This window comes from Carcharhinus amblyrhynchos, chromosome 8, assembly GCF_965287045.1.
Source record: "Carcharhinus amblyrhynchos chromosome 8, sCarAmb.v2.hapA, whole genome shotgun sequence".
Taxonomy (NCBI): Eukaryota; Metazoa; Chordata; class Chondrichthyes; order Carcharhiniformes; family Carcharhinidae; genus Carcharhinus; species Carcharhinus amblyrhynchos.
Genome location: NC_137331.1, coordinates 62,948,845 through 62,970,778, shown reverse-complemented (window position 1 = coordinate 62,970,778; position 21,934 = coordinate 62,948,845). Strand labels below are relative to the sequence as shown.

General features: G+C 41.4%; 1 protein-coding gene across 1 annotated transcript in view; it reads left to right on the top strand.

Moving 5' to 3' along the window:
* rab2a (RAB2A, member RAS oncogene family) overlaps positions 1-21,934 on the top strand; it is a 76,670-nt gene that overhangs the window by 35,626 nt on the left and 19,110 nt on the right. The window contains exons 5-6 of the mRNA XM_080194191.1: positions 3,104-3,196; positions 10,190-10,301. Of these exons, the coding sequence (XP_080050317.1) occupies positions 3,104-3,196; positions 10,190-10,301 (205 nt within the window). The remainder of the gene's footprint in view (positions 1-3,103; positions 3,197-10,189; positions 10,302-21,934) is intronic.

Here is a 21,934-nt window from a genome sequence, read left to right as displayed (position 1 = left end):
GCAGTTTACAGCAACAAAGCCTTTGATTTTATTGCTGATATTTCCATCAGAATTCCTGTCTGTCAGGTTTATTTTTCATTAACTTTGCTGACTTACAATTGCATTTGAACTCCAATTTACGCACGTATTTGTGTGTAAAACTTTGAAAAAAGTTCTCAGTTATGATCCCTGCTTTATTAAGAATTGGAACAGTAAGTCCATCAGCATGGCTCCGGGACCTGTTGAGGCACAGCGTCTGGATTTCAATGCAAGTCGTCACCGGAAGTGTAACGTTGTTGCTTCCCTCAAAAGCAGACTCCCTGGTATTTGCTACAATTGAGAAAAGAAAATCTGAGGGGGAAGAAAGATCTACTCTTCTGAATTTGCTGGAAATAGTTTTGTTACATTTCTATTTATTACAGAAACTATTTTTAATATTGAAAGTGCCATCAATTCTTGACATGTAGCCTTCCCCTCAGTTGGTTGCAAGACTGTAGGTAAAAGTACTTATCGTGTTTAGTCTTCCCAATCTACCACTTCCTGGAGTTCCGCGGACCTGTTGGTGTGTGCGCTGAATCAGATCTGTGACTTCATCAGTAAACGTGAAGTCAAAATGTTGCAGATGTGCAAAGCAATGTTTTCTTTAAAAAAAAGTTCATGGCCAGATTTTTCAGACTGCAGTGCTTTTAATTTTTCACAGGCTCTCTGACATGGAATTTGCTTTCAAGCTATTCTATGGCCACACTTCATGCAAAATATTTCAGAAACTGTCATATACTAAAGCATGCGTGCATTGTAGCAAATGAAGTATGCAGGTTGCTCACGATACTTAAAGCGCACTGTAATGTAAAAATGGCTTTAAGTAGTGCAAGCCAACAGTTCCAAATGAGGAAACGTAACACCATTAATGGTAGCATAGCACCATTAATAGTAGCCTCACACTTTATGGTGCACGTTTCTCCAAATATCCTTCCTCATGATTGCAGGAACAAAAAGTTCAATGTCATTTTCCCAGTAGGAAGTCTTATCCATCCGAAGATTGTTGAAAGTCTTGTAATGTGATGCAAGTGACTATATTTTCACAGGAAATAGTAGGTAGAGTCGTCCGGCTCTCCTAAGCTGCCTTTACCATTTGTTACGATCGTGGCTGATCTTGGGTTTCAACTCCACTTCCTTGTCTGCTTCCCATTTTGATTCCCCAGGGCCAAAAATCCAACAGTTTAAGCTAACTACCAACCATTAAGGTAATGCATTCCCCAAGTTCTGTCTTCTGCTAAACAAGGCTCCCCCCAGCAATGAGAGATCAGGAAATATTCCCTTCCAGATAGATTTAGAGAAAATCTAGGGGTGAAACATGAGAACAAATTGCAAGTACTTACCTAATGACTCAGTCAAAATGCTGACTGGCTACCCCATTCATATACTTCATGTTGAATTAGTTGACCATCACTGTATACAAGTGGTTGGTGTTCTGTAAATGGTGATGCAATCCTCTTCCTCCTGCATACTTACCACTAACTATGGAGGAGAGAAAGCCCTTGCCTGAGTTATCCCTGAGCCTGTGTGGGGTGCTCTGTCAGACAGTCAGTATGGACCCAATGGGCTAAATGGCCTCCTGCACTGTAGAGATTCTCTGGTTGTAGATTTCTGAACTAGATTATAAGGGCAGCATGGTGGCACAATGGTTAGCATTGTTATCTCATGGTGCCAGGGATGCAGGTTTGATTCCAGCCTTGTGTTACTGTTTGTATCCAAATTGCACATTTTTCCCCATGTCTGCATGGGTCTCCCCCCACAGTCCAAAGATGTGCCGGCTAAGTGGATTGGTGGTGCTAAATTGGCCCTTGGTGTCCGAAGATGTGTAGTTTGGGAGGATTAGCAGGGTGAATGAGGTTACTGGGGTAGGGTGGGAGAGTGGTCCTGGGTGTGATGCTTTGTTAGTCAGTGCAGACTAGATGGGCTGAATGGCTGACTCTTGCACCATAGGAATTCTATGATGAATTCTGCTTCTCTTGCCAGTAACTTCATGTAGAGGCAGGACTTAACTTGTTTACTTTGCACTTCAGGTCTGAATCCTCCAGCTCTGCAGCAGCAAAATCTACCAATTGGGCCCAGCAAACTGAACTCTTCTCCCATCAAGCAAGCAAAAAAGGAGGAACTGGCAAAATCTAATGCCTTCTACTTGACCAGTAATTGCTGTTCTTGCAGTGTCCAAAGCAGCCATACTTGGGCACACAAACCCTCTCACTTAGCCAAAGATCTCTGTTCTGGCACTGTCTTGAATCCAGACCTCCAATGGGCCCTTGTGTTTTGCCACCCCTTTCTCCTGAGCAGTGGTCGTCAGAAGCTGCAGAGTTGCTGGATCTGATTTACTTCATTCTAACCCAGCAAGTGACATTTCTCAAGTTTAAGGTAGTGGCAAAGGAATAAATTTGGGTCAAACATGTTGAAGCACCGTGCAATGGATGTCACCTATTGGTGACATACCAGCCGTAGATGCCATAGATTGGATTAAAGATCAAGTCTTGGGGCACACCACAGATGATCATTTGGGTGTTGTCAATATCCTAACTATCTAGGGTAGGTAATTGTAGAACCATGATAGAATATTGTTTGGGGCGGAAGAGAAAGGCAGTGGATGATGATGCAGCAGATCAGTGTGAAGATTTGTGTTGGCTATCATGTAGTTTTACCTGTTCTGGGTGGGATGGAAGTCACAGAATTAATTCAAACATAAATGGTTGGAAAAGTGGGAATTGCGTTTAGTGGCACTGATCTTTTCCATAAGAGGTTAGAAATAAACAAATTAAAAAAAAGCTGAGTTTGCAAGTTGGCTTACAATAATGCTAAAGATTAAACATGGTGCTGTACAGTAGTAACAATGAGAAGTCTCGCAACATCAGGTTCAAGTCCAACAGGTTTATTTGGAATCACAAGCTTGTGGAGCGATGCTACTTCATCAGATGAAGGAGCGGTGCTCCAAAAGCTCGTGATTTCAAATAAACCTGTTGGACTTGACCTGGTTTGTGAGACTTATTGTGCCCACCCTGGTCCAATGCCGGTATCTTCACATGTTCAACAGTAAGACTTTAAAACCTATTTTGTCTACATTTTTGTTTCACAGAAGAGACACTTTCAATCACTTGACAACTTGGTTAGAAGATGCTCGCCAGCATTCCAACTCCAACATGGTCATCATGCTTATTGGAAACAAGAGGTAAAATTTTAATTAGCATATAAGGCAACCAGAAAGATAGCAAAAGCTGTCTAGATTCTCATGGGCTGATTATAAAAACTGTTATGACAGGAAGACAAGAATTAAAATTGAAATACTTCTAGCATGGCAGGCCGTTGGTCCTGTCATCTGTACCAACTCTGCAGGAGTAATTGAGTATTTCACTCTCCTTCCCTTTCCTGTAGTCCTTTTCTGTTCAGATGCCAATCCAATTTCTTATGAATTCTAATGCTACCACCACACTCTGGCAGATCCTTACCACTGAAAGCAAGTATAAAAACAAATCATGTCACCATTGGTTCACCTTATATCAGCATCCTCTGGTTTTAACTCTTTTGCCAATGGAACAGTTACTAATTACCTATCTCTTCAGACCCCTCATGATTTTGATCACCTTTATCAAATCTCCTCCTTCACCAAGGAGGACAATCCCAGCCTCTTCAATCTATTCACGTAACTGAAATCTCTCATCCCAGAATCCATTCTCATAAATTTTCTGCAACCTCCAAAACCCCTCATCCTTACTAATGTATAGTGCCCAGAATTAAACGCAATATTTCAGTTAATGCCAAACCAGTGCTTTGCCCTGTACCTTATGCTTCCATAGTGCCCAGGATACTGTATGTTTTATTGATTTCTCAACCTGTCTTGCCACCTTCAGCAATTGTGCGCACACATCCCTAGCTTGTATCCTTGACAGGCTTTTAGCATGATGTGCTTTAGTTTATATTATCTCTCCTCATTCTTTCTACCAAAAAGTATCATTTCTCACTTATTCTATTTCACCTGCTGAATGATGTCTCTCCCCAGGAGGCCATCATTTGACCCATCACGCTTATATTGGCTCTGAGCCATTTGCTTAGTATAATTTTCCTGCCTTCTCCCTTAACCCTACATTTTGTTCCTTTTCAGATAACAATCTATTTGCCTTTTGAATGCTTTGATTTACCATGTCTCTACCACACTTGATGTGGAGATGCTGGTGTTGGACTGGGGTAAACACAATAAGAATTCTCTCAACACCAGGTTAAAGTCCAACAGGTTTATTTGGTAGCAAACACCACTAGCTTTAGGAACGCTGCTCCTTTGTCAAGTGAGTCTCAACTGATGAAGGAGCAGTGCTCCAAAAGCTAGTGGTGTTTGCTACCAAATAAACCTGTTGGACTTCAACCTGGTGGTGTGGGACTTATTACTATGTCTACCACACTTGGGCAGTGCATTCCAGACCTTAACCACATGCTGTGGAAAAAGTGCAAGGACCACTGCCTTTTTGGAATGCATATGTAAATATCTTGGATATTGGAAAATAGAATGCAATTTCAAAGTTTGCTTTTGATACAAAACTTAAGAGGAATGGCAAATAATGCAAAAGACTGCAGTAGGACATGGTCTAATAGAGTGAGCAAACTACTGATGGATCGGATGAAATAGAGAACTGTGAAGTAATGCATTTTAGCAGAAGGGATAGTTAGACACAAAATAAACTAAGTATGCAGGACAGAGGGGCCTTTAGCTGCATATGCTCAATTCTTGAAGGTGATGACACATAGTACAGTGGTTAGCACTGCTGTCTCACAGCTCCAAGTACCTGGGTTCAATTCTGGCCTTGAGTGACTGTGGAATTTGCGTATTCTGCCCATGTCTGAGGGTTTCCGCCCACAGTCTAAAAATGTGCAGGTTAGGTTGATTGGCCATGATAAATTGCCCTTTAGTCAGGGATATTTGGGGTTATGGGAAATGTACCTGTGTGGGATTGTTGGTGCAGGTTTGATGGACTGAATGGCCTTCTGGGGATTCTATATTGCAAGTAATTGGCAAGGCATATGGGATCCTTGGCATCATAAATAGAGGTGTTAAGTACAAAAGCAGGGATGTTGTGCTGAGGAAAGTAAACTTGCAAGGCTCTGGTGGTTGAGTAAATAAATGGGGCTGACAGGATTGTTGTGTTGAAGACCAGCTTGGACTCCAGGCCAAATGGCCTCCTTCTGAACTTTTATAAATGAAGGCTAGAAGCTAAACTATGAGCAATTAATAGCTTGAACTGCAAGTATGCACATTTCATTACTTCCACTACAATATGCAAAAACAGTTATAGATCATAGAATCCCTACAGGGCAGAAAGAGGCCATTCACTCCATTGAGCCTGCACTGACAACAATCCCACCCAGGCCTTATCCCTTAACTCCATATATTTACCCTACTAATCGACTTGTGCTAAAGGGAAATTTAGCATGGCTAATCAACTTGCACATTTTTGGTGGTCGCACTGATTATTTAGAAATTACTGAAGAATAAGAATTACTTTCACTGAAAGCATGCCCCTGCAGAATATTTTACAGCTGATTTGCTGTAGTTATTGGCATTTTGGAGCTAATGTAATTCCAACTGTTGTTCCATTTAAACTTTTTAAAAAAAACACTCCAACCCCACTGTCTATCTTAATAAAAGCAAATTACTGTGGATGTTGGAATCTGAAACAAAAGAGAAAATGCTGGAAAATCTCAGCAGGTCTGGCAGCATCTGTAAGGGCAGAAAGGAGCTGATGTTGAGTCCAGATGACCCTTCATCAAAGCACTTAGACAAAGGGTCATCTGGATTCAATGTCAGCTGTTTTACAGATGCTGCCAAACCTGCTGAGATTTTCCAGCATTTTCTCTTGGTTCTGCTGTCTACTTTTTTTTCCCCACCAACTTTGGTAATTCCACACCAGCACAGTGACAGAAATTGTCAGATAAAGCCCTAGAAATCTATCATTCAAATTGAAGAAAATAAAATTTCATCCAGAACAATAACCATGCATGCCTCAAACCTCCTTTTGAGGAGTATGCATTTTCAAATCTTTCAGATTTGTTTAACTTGAGGATAATTACTGAACAAACACCTGAAACCTGCACTCTTCAAAAAAACTTATTTAACATTCTCTGCCTCATTTGTGAGTTGTGATTTAGACAAAGACAAAGAACAACACAGCACGGGAAACAGGCCCTTCGGCCCAACGAGCCCGCGCTGCCGTCCTACTATCTCAGTGACCTATTCATGATTTTAGTCTACGCCTAACGTGCGAGGATCAGGGAGGTCCAATTTAGGGACAATTTTAGTACCCAACCAATCAGCCTAAAAGCACATCTTTGGGGGATGTGGGAGGAAACCGGAGCACCCGGAGGAAACCCACGCAACCACGGGGAGAACGTGCAAACTCCCACAGACACAGGCCCAAATCCATGTGTCCGCACAGCAACAGAGATAGTCTCTGAGCTGTCATGTTGCCCTGATACCAGGGTGCCAATCCTTCCTTCACAGCCTTCTGCAGCAGGGTTCCACAGATTCGTCACACTCTGGCTGAAGAAATTCCTCATCTGTTTTGAAGAATTGCGCCCTCCTGGTTCTCGTTTTCCCTTCTAGTGGGAACATCCTCTCCACGTCCACTCTATCCAGACCTCGCAGTAGGATCCCCCTCGTCAATCTAAACCCAAGTACAGACCGAGTCTTCAACTGTTCCTCATACGACAAACTCTTCATTCCAGGGATCGTTCTTGTGAACCCCCTCTGGGCCCTTTCCAAGGCCTGCATATCCTTATACACAGGGCCCAAAACTGCTGTCAATACTCCAAATGAAGTTTGACCAGAGCCTTACACAGCCTCAGAAGTACATCCCTGCTCTTGTATTCTAGCCCTCTCGACAAGAATGCTAACGTTGCATTTGCCTTCCAAACTACCGACTGAACCTGCACGTTAATTTAGAGAATCTTGAACAAGGTTTTCCCTTGTTTTGGATTACTAGTCCAGTGACAATAACACTGCTACCATTACCTTGACATTGGCCGCGACTTTCTGGCTGTGTTATGTCTGCCGTAGATTGTGTTGGGGTCGGAGAATCACGGGTGAGGTATTTAGCACCAGCACTGAACCCTGTTTCAACTCTCCCAGCACCATGCCAGGTTCCTGCCCAGTGATGGTGGGAACCAGATCAGCATATTTGAACAGTATTTAAATGTTTTCAGTTTCAGGCTGGATTTTTCCTGCTTGCGGAATTCTCTGACCCTTTGGGCACAGCGAGAACCAAACATGAATATTACTAGTCTCCACATCTCCACAAACGGAAACCAGATGTGATAGCCGTGCTTGGGTGGTGGGAGAAGCCAATGAAGTCCCTGGGTGATTGGACAGTGCCCACCTGGTATGCCAGTTGCCAGCAATCTATTTGTGAGAGGGTCTGGATGCCCATGGAGGGGGCAGGAAGAGGGATTTCGTTTTCACTTTCAGAGCAAGACACCCTTTTAAAGTGGTGCCCAATCTGAGGCCAGGCTCTTTGGTGTATTTAGACCCCACCTCTCTCCCAAGAAATGATCAACTGTGGGAGAATTGTGATCGCATTCATGCTGGACATGCCAGAGCAAAATATTCTGCCGTTATGTCATGTAAATCTGGCAAATTGTCAGGTGCATTTGAAAATATGATGTACTATCCTTTTCCAAACCTTATTTTGAACTTCTATATCAGATCTCCTCTCAATTTTAGCTTTTAATTAAGTGTCCTGGTTGCTCAAGTCTCATAACAAAAGCATTTTATCTCTGGTATATGAAATCTCTTCTGTTTTCCGTAGCCTTGGCATCTTTAACAAGTAAGGTATTCAGTTTTATTACCCCTCGGTAAAACAGCTTTTCAGATTTATCCATGTACTTTAGTTGAGATGTCTAAACTTTGGTCTTTGTTGCTTGACTTACAAAATTTTGCCATGTAATCTGCATTTTAAGTCCTTTAAGCTTATCTTTTCCTGCTAATATCAATGTATCTGTGATTAAATTTATTTAATCCTTGCATATGACCAGTTGGTCACCATGATTTCCATATTTCTGAGACATACATAGCTTCTGTTTGGATTAGAATAATTTTGAGAATTCAGTTCTTTATTGGTGTCACTAACCCCAATCAAGATGATTGATAACTTAATGGCTGGTATCAACACCCTTCTTAGCTATGATCACCACCATTTACATTACTTTTGTCTTTTTGTCCATGACATCTTCGGCAATGCCCATCCTCATCCTCTTCCTCACCCTAACAGTATAAATATAATCCTATTTTCTATTGTCTTCAACTCTGATTAAGGATCAAGCAAACTCAATATTAGCTCTATTCTCTTCACAGATGCCATTCGACCTGCTGAGGTGTTTAAGCATGGGTTGATAATTTGAAGTCCTCCACCATTTTTGAAGTTTTGACTATAGTAGATTTGTGGAAGAGCTGGGAAATCACCCTGGGGTTCTGACCAATATTTTCACCTGTCAACATCTAAAACAATCACTTTGATCATTTGCACATTTGTATGTAAATTGATGTGTTTCCTACATTGTAATAATTATTATACCTTGAGTACATATTTGGCTGTAAAACGCTTTTGGAAAAAAGTGTTCTATGGTCATAAAAGGCACAATGTCAATACAAGTCATCTTTCAAAATATTTTACATCTTAAAATTTTCAATTTATCCTTCTGTCCCAATTTTCTAATCTATCACTAGCATTTGCCATTATTAGCAGTAGAGTATACCATGTAATTTTAACAAGCGTGCTTAGAATTGCAAGCCTAGTATATTAAATCTAATGTTGACACTTAATTGTTGGAGCATTCTATCACCCTTTACATTTAACTTGAACTTTAGCAATTTTTTTACTCATTCAAGGGATGTTGGCTTTGCTGGTCAGGCCAACATTTATTGCCCACCTAAATTGTTGCTGTGCAGGTTGTGGTGAGTTATGTTCTTGAACCTCTGCAGTCCATGTAGTTTAGGTTCCAGGATTTTGATCCAGCAACAGTGAAGGAATGGTGCTATATTTCCAAGTCAGGATGGGTGAGTGATCTGGAAGGGAACCACCAGCTGATCGTGTTCTCATGTCTGCTGTCCTTCTCTTTCTGGATGGGAGTGATCACAGATTAGGAAGATACTGCCTAAGGAACCTTGGTGAGTTCCTTCAGTGTACCTTGTGGATGATGCACTGCTGCCATTGTTCACTGATAGTGGAGAAAGTGAATGCTTGTGGATGGGGTACCATTCAAACAGACTGCACCATGCATGGTGCAGTGGCGCTTTGAATGTTTTTGGAGTTAGACTCATCTGTGCAAGTAGAGAGTATTTCATTACACTCCTGATTTGTGCCTTGTAGATGCAGGAATCCTCTCTGCAGACAAAATGAATATGTTCATGCCTTGCACTTTGCTTGAATTACCTGGGAGCCCTACAGCACCTTTGTTGCTTTCTTCATGGGTTCAGCCAATCAGAGTTTACTTGCCAATCAATCAACTCTCCCCTCTATATTGAGTTGATGTGATCACTTGAAATTTGGTGTTCTTGTTCCTGGTGCAAGCAAGGTGAAAAATTGCAATGCAATCATTTTTTTCTGTAACGTGCAAGTGTAAGTCCCAATTGCTGGATTGGACTGGGAACAATGGAAGATATTGACGTTGCAGATGGTGTTAAATGTTGTGAAGAACAGGGAGGAATGAAGTACTGTAGTTGGAGTTGAGATAATTAGTTGGTAATTTTGACCAGGGTGCAGTGCTTTCAGTGATGAGAACTGGCTTGAGGAGATTTAAGTAGAGTTGTGGGGAAGGTAGAGTGAAACTGAGGCAGTGATGTGGTTTTTTTTTTCAAATGTTAGACATGAACTTGTAGGGAGAGAAGTGATTCATCAGCATTAGGTTTTTTAGTGTTTCAGAAAGCGTGTGGAGGCGGGGGGGAACCAGGAAAGATTTTGCGATTGACTATCCTGTTGAAATGCAGACATATTGTGAGCAGAGGTTCAGAATAACAGGATCAGCTATTAAGTGGCCATTTGTTCATTGTGTCTACATTGTTCATTTAAGAATACTTGTACAATTGTCTCTATGGGTTGACTTTATTTAGGAGGAAGTAAACAATAGAAAAAGACAGTTTCTTTTCAATGTGAAAACGTTTTGGGTTTTTTCATTCGTACAGTGACTTGGAGTCAAGACGGGAAGTGAAGAAGGATGAAGGGGAAGCTTTTGCAAGAGAACATGGCCTCATTTTCATGGAGACTTCTGCAAAGACTGCTTCCAATGTTGAAGAGGTAATTTGACCTTGCATTTTAAGTGCTATAACTGTTCATTTTAGTAGTCATTTTTAGAAATGTGAAATGGACTTAGCAGCAAACATTTTGCAATGAGCAAGAACTTTCTCAGAGCATATGGACTTTTAGACTGGTTCCTTTTGGTATGAACTTGGAGAAATTAACCTATATACCTGCTTGGATATTATATGTTGGCAATGTTTTTGATTATTTTAACAACTGCAGCCTTGGAGATATATTTCAACTATCGCACCTCCTGGCAGAGTGAACTCTGATCAAAAGGAATCTCGTGTACAGTTAATCATCCGTGAAACTTGAGTTCAATTTGTTTTTTATAGTCACTTTATAATGTCACAAGAATTAATCCATCAACTTTGAAGGTCAAACAAAGGAAGACTTCTTCATTGTCCTAAAACTTAATTAACTGCAATTAAATTTGCACTGAATACTAAATTGCAGTGAATTATAGATATTGTGTATTAACAGTAGCTGTTGGGTTGCCATAATTGCCATTGGTCGCAAAAGAGAGAATTTTCAGATTGTTTTGGAAAAACTGAATACAGCAGCAGACTGACTCAATTTCTACAAATGGGTTTGAATTTTAAAATTCTAACTCTGGCTACATCAATATGGATCTGTTTAATTTGTAGCATTGCAGATAGTGAACTATTGCCTGTGCCTACTTAAGTCCTGATTTTGCATTATGCTTACTGTGGTGTTGCAAAAACCAATGTTTGCTGGAAAATTGGGGCAAGAACTCACCTAAATAATGGTGCATGCCACTACTCATGCCAGTATTACCTGTTGTATTGTCATGCTTTCTGTTCGTAAGTTACCAAATAAGTAAATATTGATGGCAATTAAAATGTTTGTGTTGCAGTGTGTCACAATGTTTTTCACAATGCCATCTGTGTTTTTTTTGTATTTCATGAGGCTGTCAACAATGAGCATCACTTTTTGGTGTGATGACTGTAGAAACAGTTCAGACTTCATTCTGTGGGGCAAGTTATCAATCTCCTGGAAACTTCAGGGGATTTAAGTGACTGCAATGAAGACATTTCACTTAGCAAACAGTTTAAATATGCATGAAGTACCGAATTGTTATGCTAGAAAGGTTTGGACCTTTTTCCAGTGCACAAAATGAATCAACATTTTTAAATTTAACATTTAATACCAAAATAACAATTCATTTCAGGAAGTAGTCTATAGGCAGTTTCTTGGTTTAACCAGTGTACATTTCACCATAGCATAGCTCTTAAATTGTGTACTAACAATTTGGTTTGTGGCTAACTCAGCAAACTAACAAAAGTTGGGATCCAGCTAACTGGCAGGTTATTAGTTTATATGTGAGAAGTATGTTCAACCAGTATCAAGATGGGAGATGGCAGAAAAGTATTGCAAATATAAAAGCTTGGAATGATTTGAATCCTTAAAGAATGGAAGTAATAGATAACAAAGATCAGCAAAGCCAGTAGTTAAGGGTTTGCAACAGAGCCTGTCTCCATCTGATTTTTTTATTATGTTGAGGTGGTGAACCAAGAGTCTGAGAAAAGTATTAAAAATTCAGAATAAAAAGATCCTTCTGCAAAGGAGTTTTTTAATTCCTGTGTTGCCTTGTTACGCTTGCAGATTTGAAAATTTATTCACTATTAGGATTTAGACATTGCTGACTAGATCAGCATTTTCTGCCAATCTCTAATTATCCTTTCAATTTGGTGGTAAATGTTTCTTAAACTGTGCCGTTCATATTTTGTAGGAACACCCACAGCATTGTTGGGAATGGAGTGCCAAGATTTTGACCCATTGACAATAGAAAACAGTGGTTAGTGAGGAACTTGCAGCGAGTGTTCCCAGGCATCTACTGCCCTTGTCCTTCTAGGTAGTAGAAGTTGCCAGTTTGGAAGGTGCCTTGATGAGTTGCTACGTTGCATCTTGGAGATGGTAACAGTGCTGCCACTGTGCACCAGTGATGGATGGAATTAATTTTATTGTGATGGATGAGGTGTTTTAATTGTCTTCGATGTCAAGCTTTAGTGTTTTTGATGGAAGCAAAATACTGCAGATACTAGAATCTGAAAAACAAAATGTTGGAAAATCTCAACAGGTCTGACAATCTGGAGAGAGAACAGTGCCAACGTTTTTGAGCCTGGATGAACCTTCATCAGATCAGCTGCGATGAAGGGTCATCCAGACTCAACATTGGCTGTGTACTCTCTCCACAGATGCTGTCAGATCTGCTGAGATTTATCAACATTTTCTGTTTGTTTTTTGAGCTGCACACCAAGCAAAATGGAAAGTGCTCCATCACACTCCTAACTTGTGCCTTATATATGGTAAATAAGCTTTGGGGAGTTAGGAGAAGAGTTACTTCTCCTGAGTTCCTAGCCTCTGACATGTTCCTTTTGCCATTTGTATTTATATAGCTGATACAGTTTGATTTCTAGTCAGTAGTCGCTCCCAGGATGTTGACTGCCATTGAATATCAAAGGGCACTGATTAGATTCTTGTTGGCATTTGTGTGGCAGAAATGCTGACTGCTATTTAGCCTAAGCCTGAATTTGTCCAGACTGTGCTACACATGGGCATATACTGATTCAGTATTGTGAGTCATTGCAAATGGTGCTGAACATTGCACAGTAATCCATAAAGGTCCCTATTTCTGACCTTAAGATGGAGGCAAGGTCATTGATTAAGTAGCTTAAGGTGGTTGGGCCTAGGATGCAACCCTGAGGAGCTCCTACAGCAATGTCCTAAGACTAAGATTGATCTTCAACAATCACAGCCATCTTTCTTTGTGCAAGGGATTTTTTCAACCAGTGGAAGGATTTGACTGTGATTCCCTTCAGTTTTGCTGGGATCCTTGATGCTTGACGTCAAGGGAAGTCACTCCTGCCTCGGGCTTTCAGCTCTTGTCCATGTTTTGGACCAAGGCTGTGATGAGGACAGGAACTGAGTGGCCAATGTGGAATCCAAACTGAGCATCAATGAGCAGGTTATTCCTGAGTAAGTGCCACTTGACAGCTCTGTTGACGATCACGTTCATCACCTTTTTTATGGAGAGTATGTTCATGGGTTGATTGGCCAGGTTGGATTTGCCATGTACAAGGTATATCTGGTCAATTTTCACATGCCAGGTCGAAGCTGTAATTGAACACTTTGGCTAGATATGTGGCAAGCTCTGAAGCAAAAGTCTAAGTATTACTGGAATGATGACAGGACTCATAAATGTTGTAATATGCAGTGTGTTCAGCTGTTTCTTTATCATGTGGAATGAATTGAATTGGCTGAAGATTGGATCTGTCAACAGATCTCAAGAGGGGGCCAAAATGGGTCACCACTAAGCACTTCTGGCTGAAGATTGTTGCAAATGCTTCAGCCTAGGCTTTTGCACTGATGTCCTGGGCTCCCCATTTATGTAGGATGGGGATATTTGTCAAGCCACTGCCTCCATTAGTTTTCCATCATTCATGATTAGATATGACAGGACTGCAGAGCTTCGATCTGACTGTTTGTGGGAGTACTTAGCTTTGTTCAGCATGCAGGTAGCCCTTTTGTATAAGTTCACCATGTTGACGCCTCATTTTTAGTTCTAGTGCTGCTCATGATCTGCGCTTTTAATTGAACTAGTTCATCTGACTTTGTTATGCCTGAGGCCACAGATTATGATCAAGTACAATTCTGCTGCTACTGATTGCCCTCAGTGCTTCAGACATACCCAATTTTTGAGTTGCTGGATCTATTCAAAATCTATCCCATCTAGAATTGTGGTCATACCACATAACGTGAAGGATATCCTCAATGAATCTTCAGAAGTATTTGTACAGTGATCACTCCTGCCTATGTTGTTGCAGACAGATGCATCTGTGACAGACAGGAAAGGTCATTTGCAGATGAGGTCAAGTATGTTTTTTTTCCTCATTCAATTCTAGCAGCTATGGCTTTGGGACTCAACCAGCTCGGTCAGTAGTGGTGCTACTGACCACTTTGAATTTGAAACCGCCCATAAAGAATGTTCTGTATCCTGACACCACCCTGAATGCTTCCTCCAAGTGGTGGTCATCAGCTGAGGGGGACTGATAGATGGCAACTAGCCAGAGGTTTCCTTGCCCACATCAGGCCTAATGCCAGGAGTCTTCATGGGGTCCAGAGTTCATGTTGAGGGCTCCCATTGTAACTCCTTCCTGACTGTATGCTACTGTGCCACCACTACTTGTGGGTCTGTATTTTCAGCTGGATCACCAGGGACAGTGGTGGTAGCGCCTGGGACATTATCTGTAAGGTATGTTTTTCTGAGAGTGACTCAGGCCGTTGCATTACTATTCTGTGGGACTGCTGTCCTAATTTTTGCATGAACCCTGGATATAATAGGGCTGTATGTGCTATTGTAACTTCCAGCACCAAGGTAAACATTTGACAGTCCTTTCAATTTCATTTTTTAGACTTCAGCACCAGTCAATTTGCTGTGGATCTGGAGTCACTTAGGGCAGATCAGGTGCGGACAGCAGATTTCGTTCTCTAAAGGGCATTGGTGAAACAAATGAGTTCTTATGGCAAAATACAATGGTTTCATGGTCGCCATTACTGATACCTTATTTCCAGATGCTGTGGTGGGATTTAACCCATGTCCCCTGGACATTAGCCTGGGCCTCTGGATTCCTTGTCCAGTGACATGTTAGTGTAACTAATGACCAGGATGATGCAAATCATAAGTGAGAGTCCAGATCAGAGGTGCAGACATTGCAATGGATCAATAAAGGATTGGGGAGTGGAGCTGGGGGCGGGGGGATACTTTTCTGGACAGTCTGATGCTGAGGGACTAATCTGACGCTGACAGAAAATATCCTTGCTACTGAAGAGTGGGGAGGGTGGTGTGGGAGCAAGTTTGAGAATCTGAATTCTACCCAATTTTTTACTTAATGCTGTATACTAAATTTTTACTAGCTTAATGCTGTATACAAAACATCATGGCATACGCTGAACAAGTGAACAGCTATTAATGGAACAAGCTTACTAATTTGTCAAAGTTGCTTAAAATAAATGCAAATGTCAGAATTCAGATTTTTAAACTTGCTGCCCCACCCTGCCACTCTTCAGTGGCAAGGAGATGCTTTATCTCAGCATCAGAATAGCAACTGGGCCTTCAAGACTCCAGTTGTAGTTTAAAAAAAAGTAATCAATTCCTCCTGACTAAATGGTCCTCTATTATCACAATCCTTTTTGCTTTCCTCATTTCATTTGTCTCCTGTACCACCGTTTGTCCATCCATTCCACTGCAGATTTTCTTTTATCTCATTGGACAGTGGCAAATGTGATACTGCTTCAATGCCTTTGTGGCTTCCTAGCCTGCCTGACTTTCAATCTCACCCTCTTGTTTCCTGATCAACCAAATCTAAATTGCCTAACCTAAGACCGCCTCCTGTGTCAGTGTCCAGAAAGTCCACCCCCCTGCCCCCCTCACCACCCAAAATCCTTTATTCATCCATTGCAATGCCTGCACCTCTGATCTGAGCTCAACAACTGAGCCAAAGTTGCTTGAGTTGTAAGTTATTGCTACAGAAGTGATTGCCTGGGATCAAGCTAGTCAGAACAGATTCCCACGTGCTACATATGCACACCACCTGCGCTGCTATCTCTTATGTTTAATTAAAATTTTATGAATTCATTTTAAATTTATCTGAAAAGAGCACCTCCTTCCCACTTTGTACCAGATTCTTTACCTCCCATTTGTGTTTCTTGATGTACACCATTTACATTGTCCTTTGTCTTTACTGAAATCTGAGTCTTGGTACCAGTCCTGTAAATATTCTCTACATTGTCCACAAGGCTGTGTCTCTGCTCCTGGTATGCAAGCAAAAACTGAAATAGGAGAATCCGTTAAACAAAGTTGTGCAATGTTGGTCTGAGGAATTGGATGATCTCCTACAGAACTGCTTAGTCAGTAGACTGGCCAATATTTAAAAATCAGTGACCAACTTGAATAAGTATGCCACTGCAGTAACTGGCTTCATTTCTAACTGTGTAGAAGACTGTGTACAAAAGAAGCAAATCTGTGTTTCCCAGTTAGAAATCATGGATGAACAGAGATATCCACTGCTTGCTGAAACCTGGGTCTGAGCTGTTCAAGTCTGGCAGCCCTGACCTATTCAGGAAATCCAGATATGATCTATGGAGATCCATCAGATGCCAAAAGACAGTGCCAGACTAAGTGCCAGGTTAGCTTCACAGACTCCCATCGCTTATGGCATGGCCTATAAGACATAACAGGCTACAAGATGAAGGCATGTAAAATCACCGACATGATGCACCCCCTCCCTGATGAGCCCGTTTTGAGCAAAAAGTCAGAGAGCACGTCCTCTACCCCAGAAGCCTAGGACGAACCTGTATCTGAGATCACATTGCAGACGCCAGAGCAGCCTTCTCAAAAGTTAACCTGTGGAAAGCAACTGGCCCGGATGGGGTACCTGGCCAAGCACTCGGATCCTGTGCAGACTAGCTGGCAGGGGTATTTGCAGACATCTTTTAACCTCTCTTTACATCAATCCGAGGTCTCTATCTGCTTCACGAAGATGACTATCATCCCTGTACCAAAGAAAAGCCAAGCAGCGTGTCTTTAATGACTATCATCTGGTGTCTGTGACATCTATTATTAAGAAATGTGAAAAGGTTAGTCATGAGACAAGTCTATTCCGGCCTCCCAGATCATCTGGATTCACTACAGTTCGCCTATTGCCATAACATATCCACGGTAGATGCCATCTCCCTGGCCCAACACTCAACCCTGGAACACCTAGACAACAAAGACACATGTCAGGCTCCTATTGACTACAGCTTGGCCTTTAACACTTATTACAAAGCTTATCTCCAAACTCTATGGCCTGAGGCTTGACTCCTCCCTTTGCAACTAGATCCTAGACTTAACCACAGTCAATAGAGGCAATAACACCACCTCCATGTTCATCTTCAACACTACTATCCCAAAAGGCTGTGTCCTCAGCCCCTTAACTAGACTCACACTTATGACTGTGTGGCAAAATTCCCTTCCAACTCAATTTTCAAGTTTGCCAAAGACACCACTGTAGTGGGCCGGATCTCAAACAGTGACAAGATGGACTACAAGAAGGAGAATCTGAAGTGATGTGACGACAATGTCAATGTAAACAAAATGAAGGAGATAGTCATCGACTTCGAGAGCTTCAAGTTTCTTGGTGTCCAAATCACCACCAATCTATCCTGGTTCCTCCACGCTGCTTTATAGTTAAAGCCCACCAATGCCTCTACATCTAGGAGACCAAAGAAATCGAGTTGATTTTTTTTTACACACCTATCTGTGCTTTTTAAGCTCAAGTTTGTTTCCACTCCTGCCCATCATTAAGGAGGTGGGGGAGGTGTATAGAAATTACAAAGTTCCCTGTAATGGCAAGGGCACGATACAAACTGTACAAGTAATATGGCGAAAATGTGATTGACATGTACTGGGCCCATCTCCCTTTGGCAGCTTTAAAGCAAGAACCTAGATTTTCAATGTCTCCAGTTTGACATGGTTAAGACTCTTGCCTCCCCCTTACTGTTGTAAAACTGAAGTTTGAATATCAACTTGGGCAGTGTGGCACACAGATCAGAACTCAAATGAACTTTGGAAAATGTTCATTTTAAAATAAAGCTTTTACTTGGAAAGTAGTCTTTTTTTAGGGTTAAAGCTTGCAACTTCATTTAATTGTCTCTGAGCTTTATATTAAGTTTTGGATGTATATAGTACTTGATTTTTATATCCTGCCTGTAGAGGTCAGTATTTTTCATTTTGTTCTGATTATGGCACTGCAACATAATGGGCCAGAATATGCTGACATAAGTAATTAAAGATGCATGTTGTAAGTGGTTTTATCATGAATGGCAAATTGCTGGTTTCTCAAACTCCACAGTGGTCATTTGGATATTACCAAATACAAAGTATGGGCACAACAGTCTGGTGGCTGGGAATTTCAAAGCAGTAGAATAATTTATTTCAAGTTTCCATCGTCAACAGCTAAGAGCCAGCAGAACCATTACTGCCATCAACGTCTCTGTCCAGGCCCTTGCAAAAGATAGGTATACATCTCTTGATCTGAGGGAAAATCTACCTCAGTCATTGACTATACCACAATTGCAGAAGCTTGGAAACACATTTACTATATGCATGATATTCTGGATGAGGTAGAATTGGACAACAGTCCACAGCTAATCAATTAATATTTCTGGCAATTCATGTGACCAGTTTGCTACACCATTCGCAGGCTAATGGAAAACTGGAGACAGTAAAAACTATCAATGTTGACCTAGAGTTGGTTTTACTTAATTACAGGACAGTGTGATTTTTAGCTTTTCACGAGCAGATATATTAATTGAGAGGAGCTAAACATCCAACTTCGTTGCAATGTAAACTCTGAATCAATATCACCATACGAGACCATGAATGAGTAAGGTGCCCAGAATAAACACACAGATACTGTTAAGCTGGTATAATCACTGGCATAGAGTGAGAGCACTAACACCTTAATATTTGGGGGGGGGGGGGGGGGGGGGGAAAGAGTGTGTGGATAGGAGATAATCAGGCAGAAGGGACAGTCATAGAGCATCATCATCATCATCATCACCACCATCGCCACTGCCACCACCACCACCACCTTTCTGGAGAAACAGGCTGTGGTACTGTTAGCCACAAGGCGATGATCATTCCTGGCGCTGACAAGATGGATTCTACAGCAAACACTTCGATGAATGAAGGTCAGGTCCAAAGCTGAGGCTAGCACCCTCAGCCAAAAATATTTGAGATGAAATCAGGGAAAGTTGTGAAATAACCAAATAGGCTCAAAGGGAGAAGTTGGGAATGTAAATGATTTAACAAAATTTAACATTTTGAGGTTAGACTTGGAGGTGGGGGGGGTGAAAAGTAAAATTTTAGTAATCGTTAATTAGACAACACTGTTAATGATATGAGCATAGCATCAGGGTCAGATGACCAAGAGGCACCAAAGCAGCAAGACAGAACATTGTCCAAAAAACAGTACACTTACCACAGTGTTAATAGTTTTCAGAAAAACTAAATACAAACTTCTCTCCAACTCACTCCTGGAACAAATCAGAAGGCAATACAAGAGCAAAAAAACCAAACCAGTGAGCAATTCAATCTTTGATCATTTCTGGCACTGTCCTGTACTTCAAGTCACTAGTAGTTTGGTTCAAACTTGTTAAATATTGCATTTGTTCATAGATTATGCTCGAAGCTACATAAGCAAGTGTACCAAAATTTTACATTTCTATCTTTTTTCAGGAGTAGAAATGTGTATACTTGCTGTTAAATGTATTTTTTTAAAGTATATTTTAAACTCTCCTGCATTATTGGACTTGGAATGCCTTGAATTGTAATTAACAAGGTGTGTTTTTGGGTATCTCGAATAGTTAGGAAAGAGAAAAGACATGTTGCAACTAACTCTACAAAGCTGAGAACACGGATTTAGTGCAGCCTTTTAAGATTATGAAGAAATGTGTTTAGCATGATTGCTTGCGATGTCAATGATGCGCTGTCAAAACTCAGAAGAATTTGGTGAACTGAGAGAGCTTGGCATCTTCACCGGGTGCAATTGATGAAAATATTACATTCAGCAAACAATTTGGACAAATGTGAAATGACATACAAAACGGGCACTAATCCACCATGCTGGCAATGCCAGATTGAATCCAGATTCTTCAAATTGCTGTTGAAATGTTTGTGAAAATCAATAGAAGTAAAACAGTGGAAACCGCTGTTTTATGTTTTTTAGGGTAAAGGGTTTCAAAAAAATGTGTTTTAACATCTGAGAACCTGATTTATGTTGCTTAAATTAAATATTGATAAGTTGTCAAACTGTTGCCTTTAAATATCCAAATTTGCAGTGATTAGCTTAGTTGTCTGTCACCTACCTTAATCCAAAGATTCTTCATCAAATTTTCTTGTCTATTGGTCTTTATTGGTATTTCTTTAGCTTTTCCTTTTTTGAGCACTTTTCTCTGCACTCACCTTCCATTGCTCTTTGGAAACATTATTTATCCATTTGAACAAAGACAACAAAGAACCATACAGCACAAAGTAAGTCAAAGTAAGCCAGCTAATTGAATATGCTGTATAAATAAGCAGTTTGTCATCCTTTTTATATCTTCGCTGGTGGTGAACATAAGAACATAAGAAATAGGAGCAGGAGTAGGCCATCTAGCCCTTCAAGCCTGCCCCGCCATTCAGTAAGATCATGGCTGATCTGTCGTGGCTCAGTTCCACATTCCCGCCCTCTCCCCATAACCCTTAATCCCCTCTTATCAAAAACCCATCAACCCGCATCTTAAAAATATTTAGCGAGGTAGCCTCCACCACTTCAACGGGCAGAGAATTCCAGAGATTCACCACCCTTTGAGTGAAGAAGTTCCTCCTCAACTCCGTTCTAAACCGCCCCCCCCACCCCCCCTTATCTTGAGGCTGTGCCCCCTAGTCCTACTGTCCTTTCTGACCGGGAAGAGTCTCTCCACCTCTATCCTATCCATCCCATTCATCATCTTATACATCTCAATGAGATCTCCCCTCATTCTTCTAAACTCTAACGAGTACAAGTCTAGTTTATTCAGCCTCTCCTCATAGCTCAACCTCCTCTGCACTCCCTCCAAGGCCAAAATATCCTTGCGTAAGTACGGCGCCCAAAACTGCACACAGTACTCCAGCTGCGGCCTCACCAATGCCCTATATAGCCACAGCAAGACCTCCCTACTTTTATATTCAATACCCCTCGCTATGAAGGCCAGCATCCCATTCACCTTCCTGACCACCTGCAAGCTGGGTTTTTGCGACTCATGCACAAGGACCCCGAGGTCCCTCTGCACCGTTGCCTGCTGCAGTTTTTCACCACTTAAGTAATAATCCTTCCTACCAAAGTGGACCACCTCACACTTGCCAACATTAAATTCTATTTGCCATTTCCTGGCCCATTCGCCCAGCCTATCTAGATCCTTCTGCAGACTCTCCACACCCTCCGCACAATTTGCCGTTCCACCAATCTTGGTGTCATTAGCAAATTTCGACACCATACACTCAGTTCCCTCCTCCAGATCATCTATATAAATGGTAAAAAGCTGAGGCCCCAGGGGCACTCCACTAGTCACCAACCGCCAATCCGAATAGCACCCATTGACCCCCACTCTCTGCCTCCTATTTGACAACCAATTCTCTATCCACGCTAATACCCTACCCCTAACTCCATGTCCTCTGACCTTCTGCAATAACCTCTTGTGAGGTACAACAGTCTTGAAAATTTCCAAACTCTCTTTTCTTTCCTTGGCTTGTTAGCTGAACGCTTGTATAATTGTAAAATGGCTTTGCCTGCTTTGTGTTCATTTTGGCCTTTGCAGTAGCGAACTGAATAAAATGTGCATCATAGAAATTCATTTCCAAAGTTCACTGGTTTATTGGCGACCAGCAACAGGAGCTTGGGGTTTTTGTCTGGAGCACTTGCTGGAAAAGGTGAGGGCTTGAACATGATGACTTTGAATTCACTTTGCTGAGACATTGCGCCGATAAGGTTTGATAAGAATAGAGGTCTGTGTTCATTTGATTAGTGATGTTTATGATACGGAAT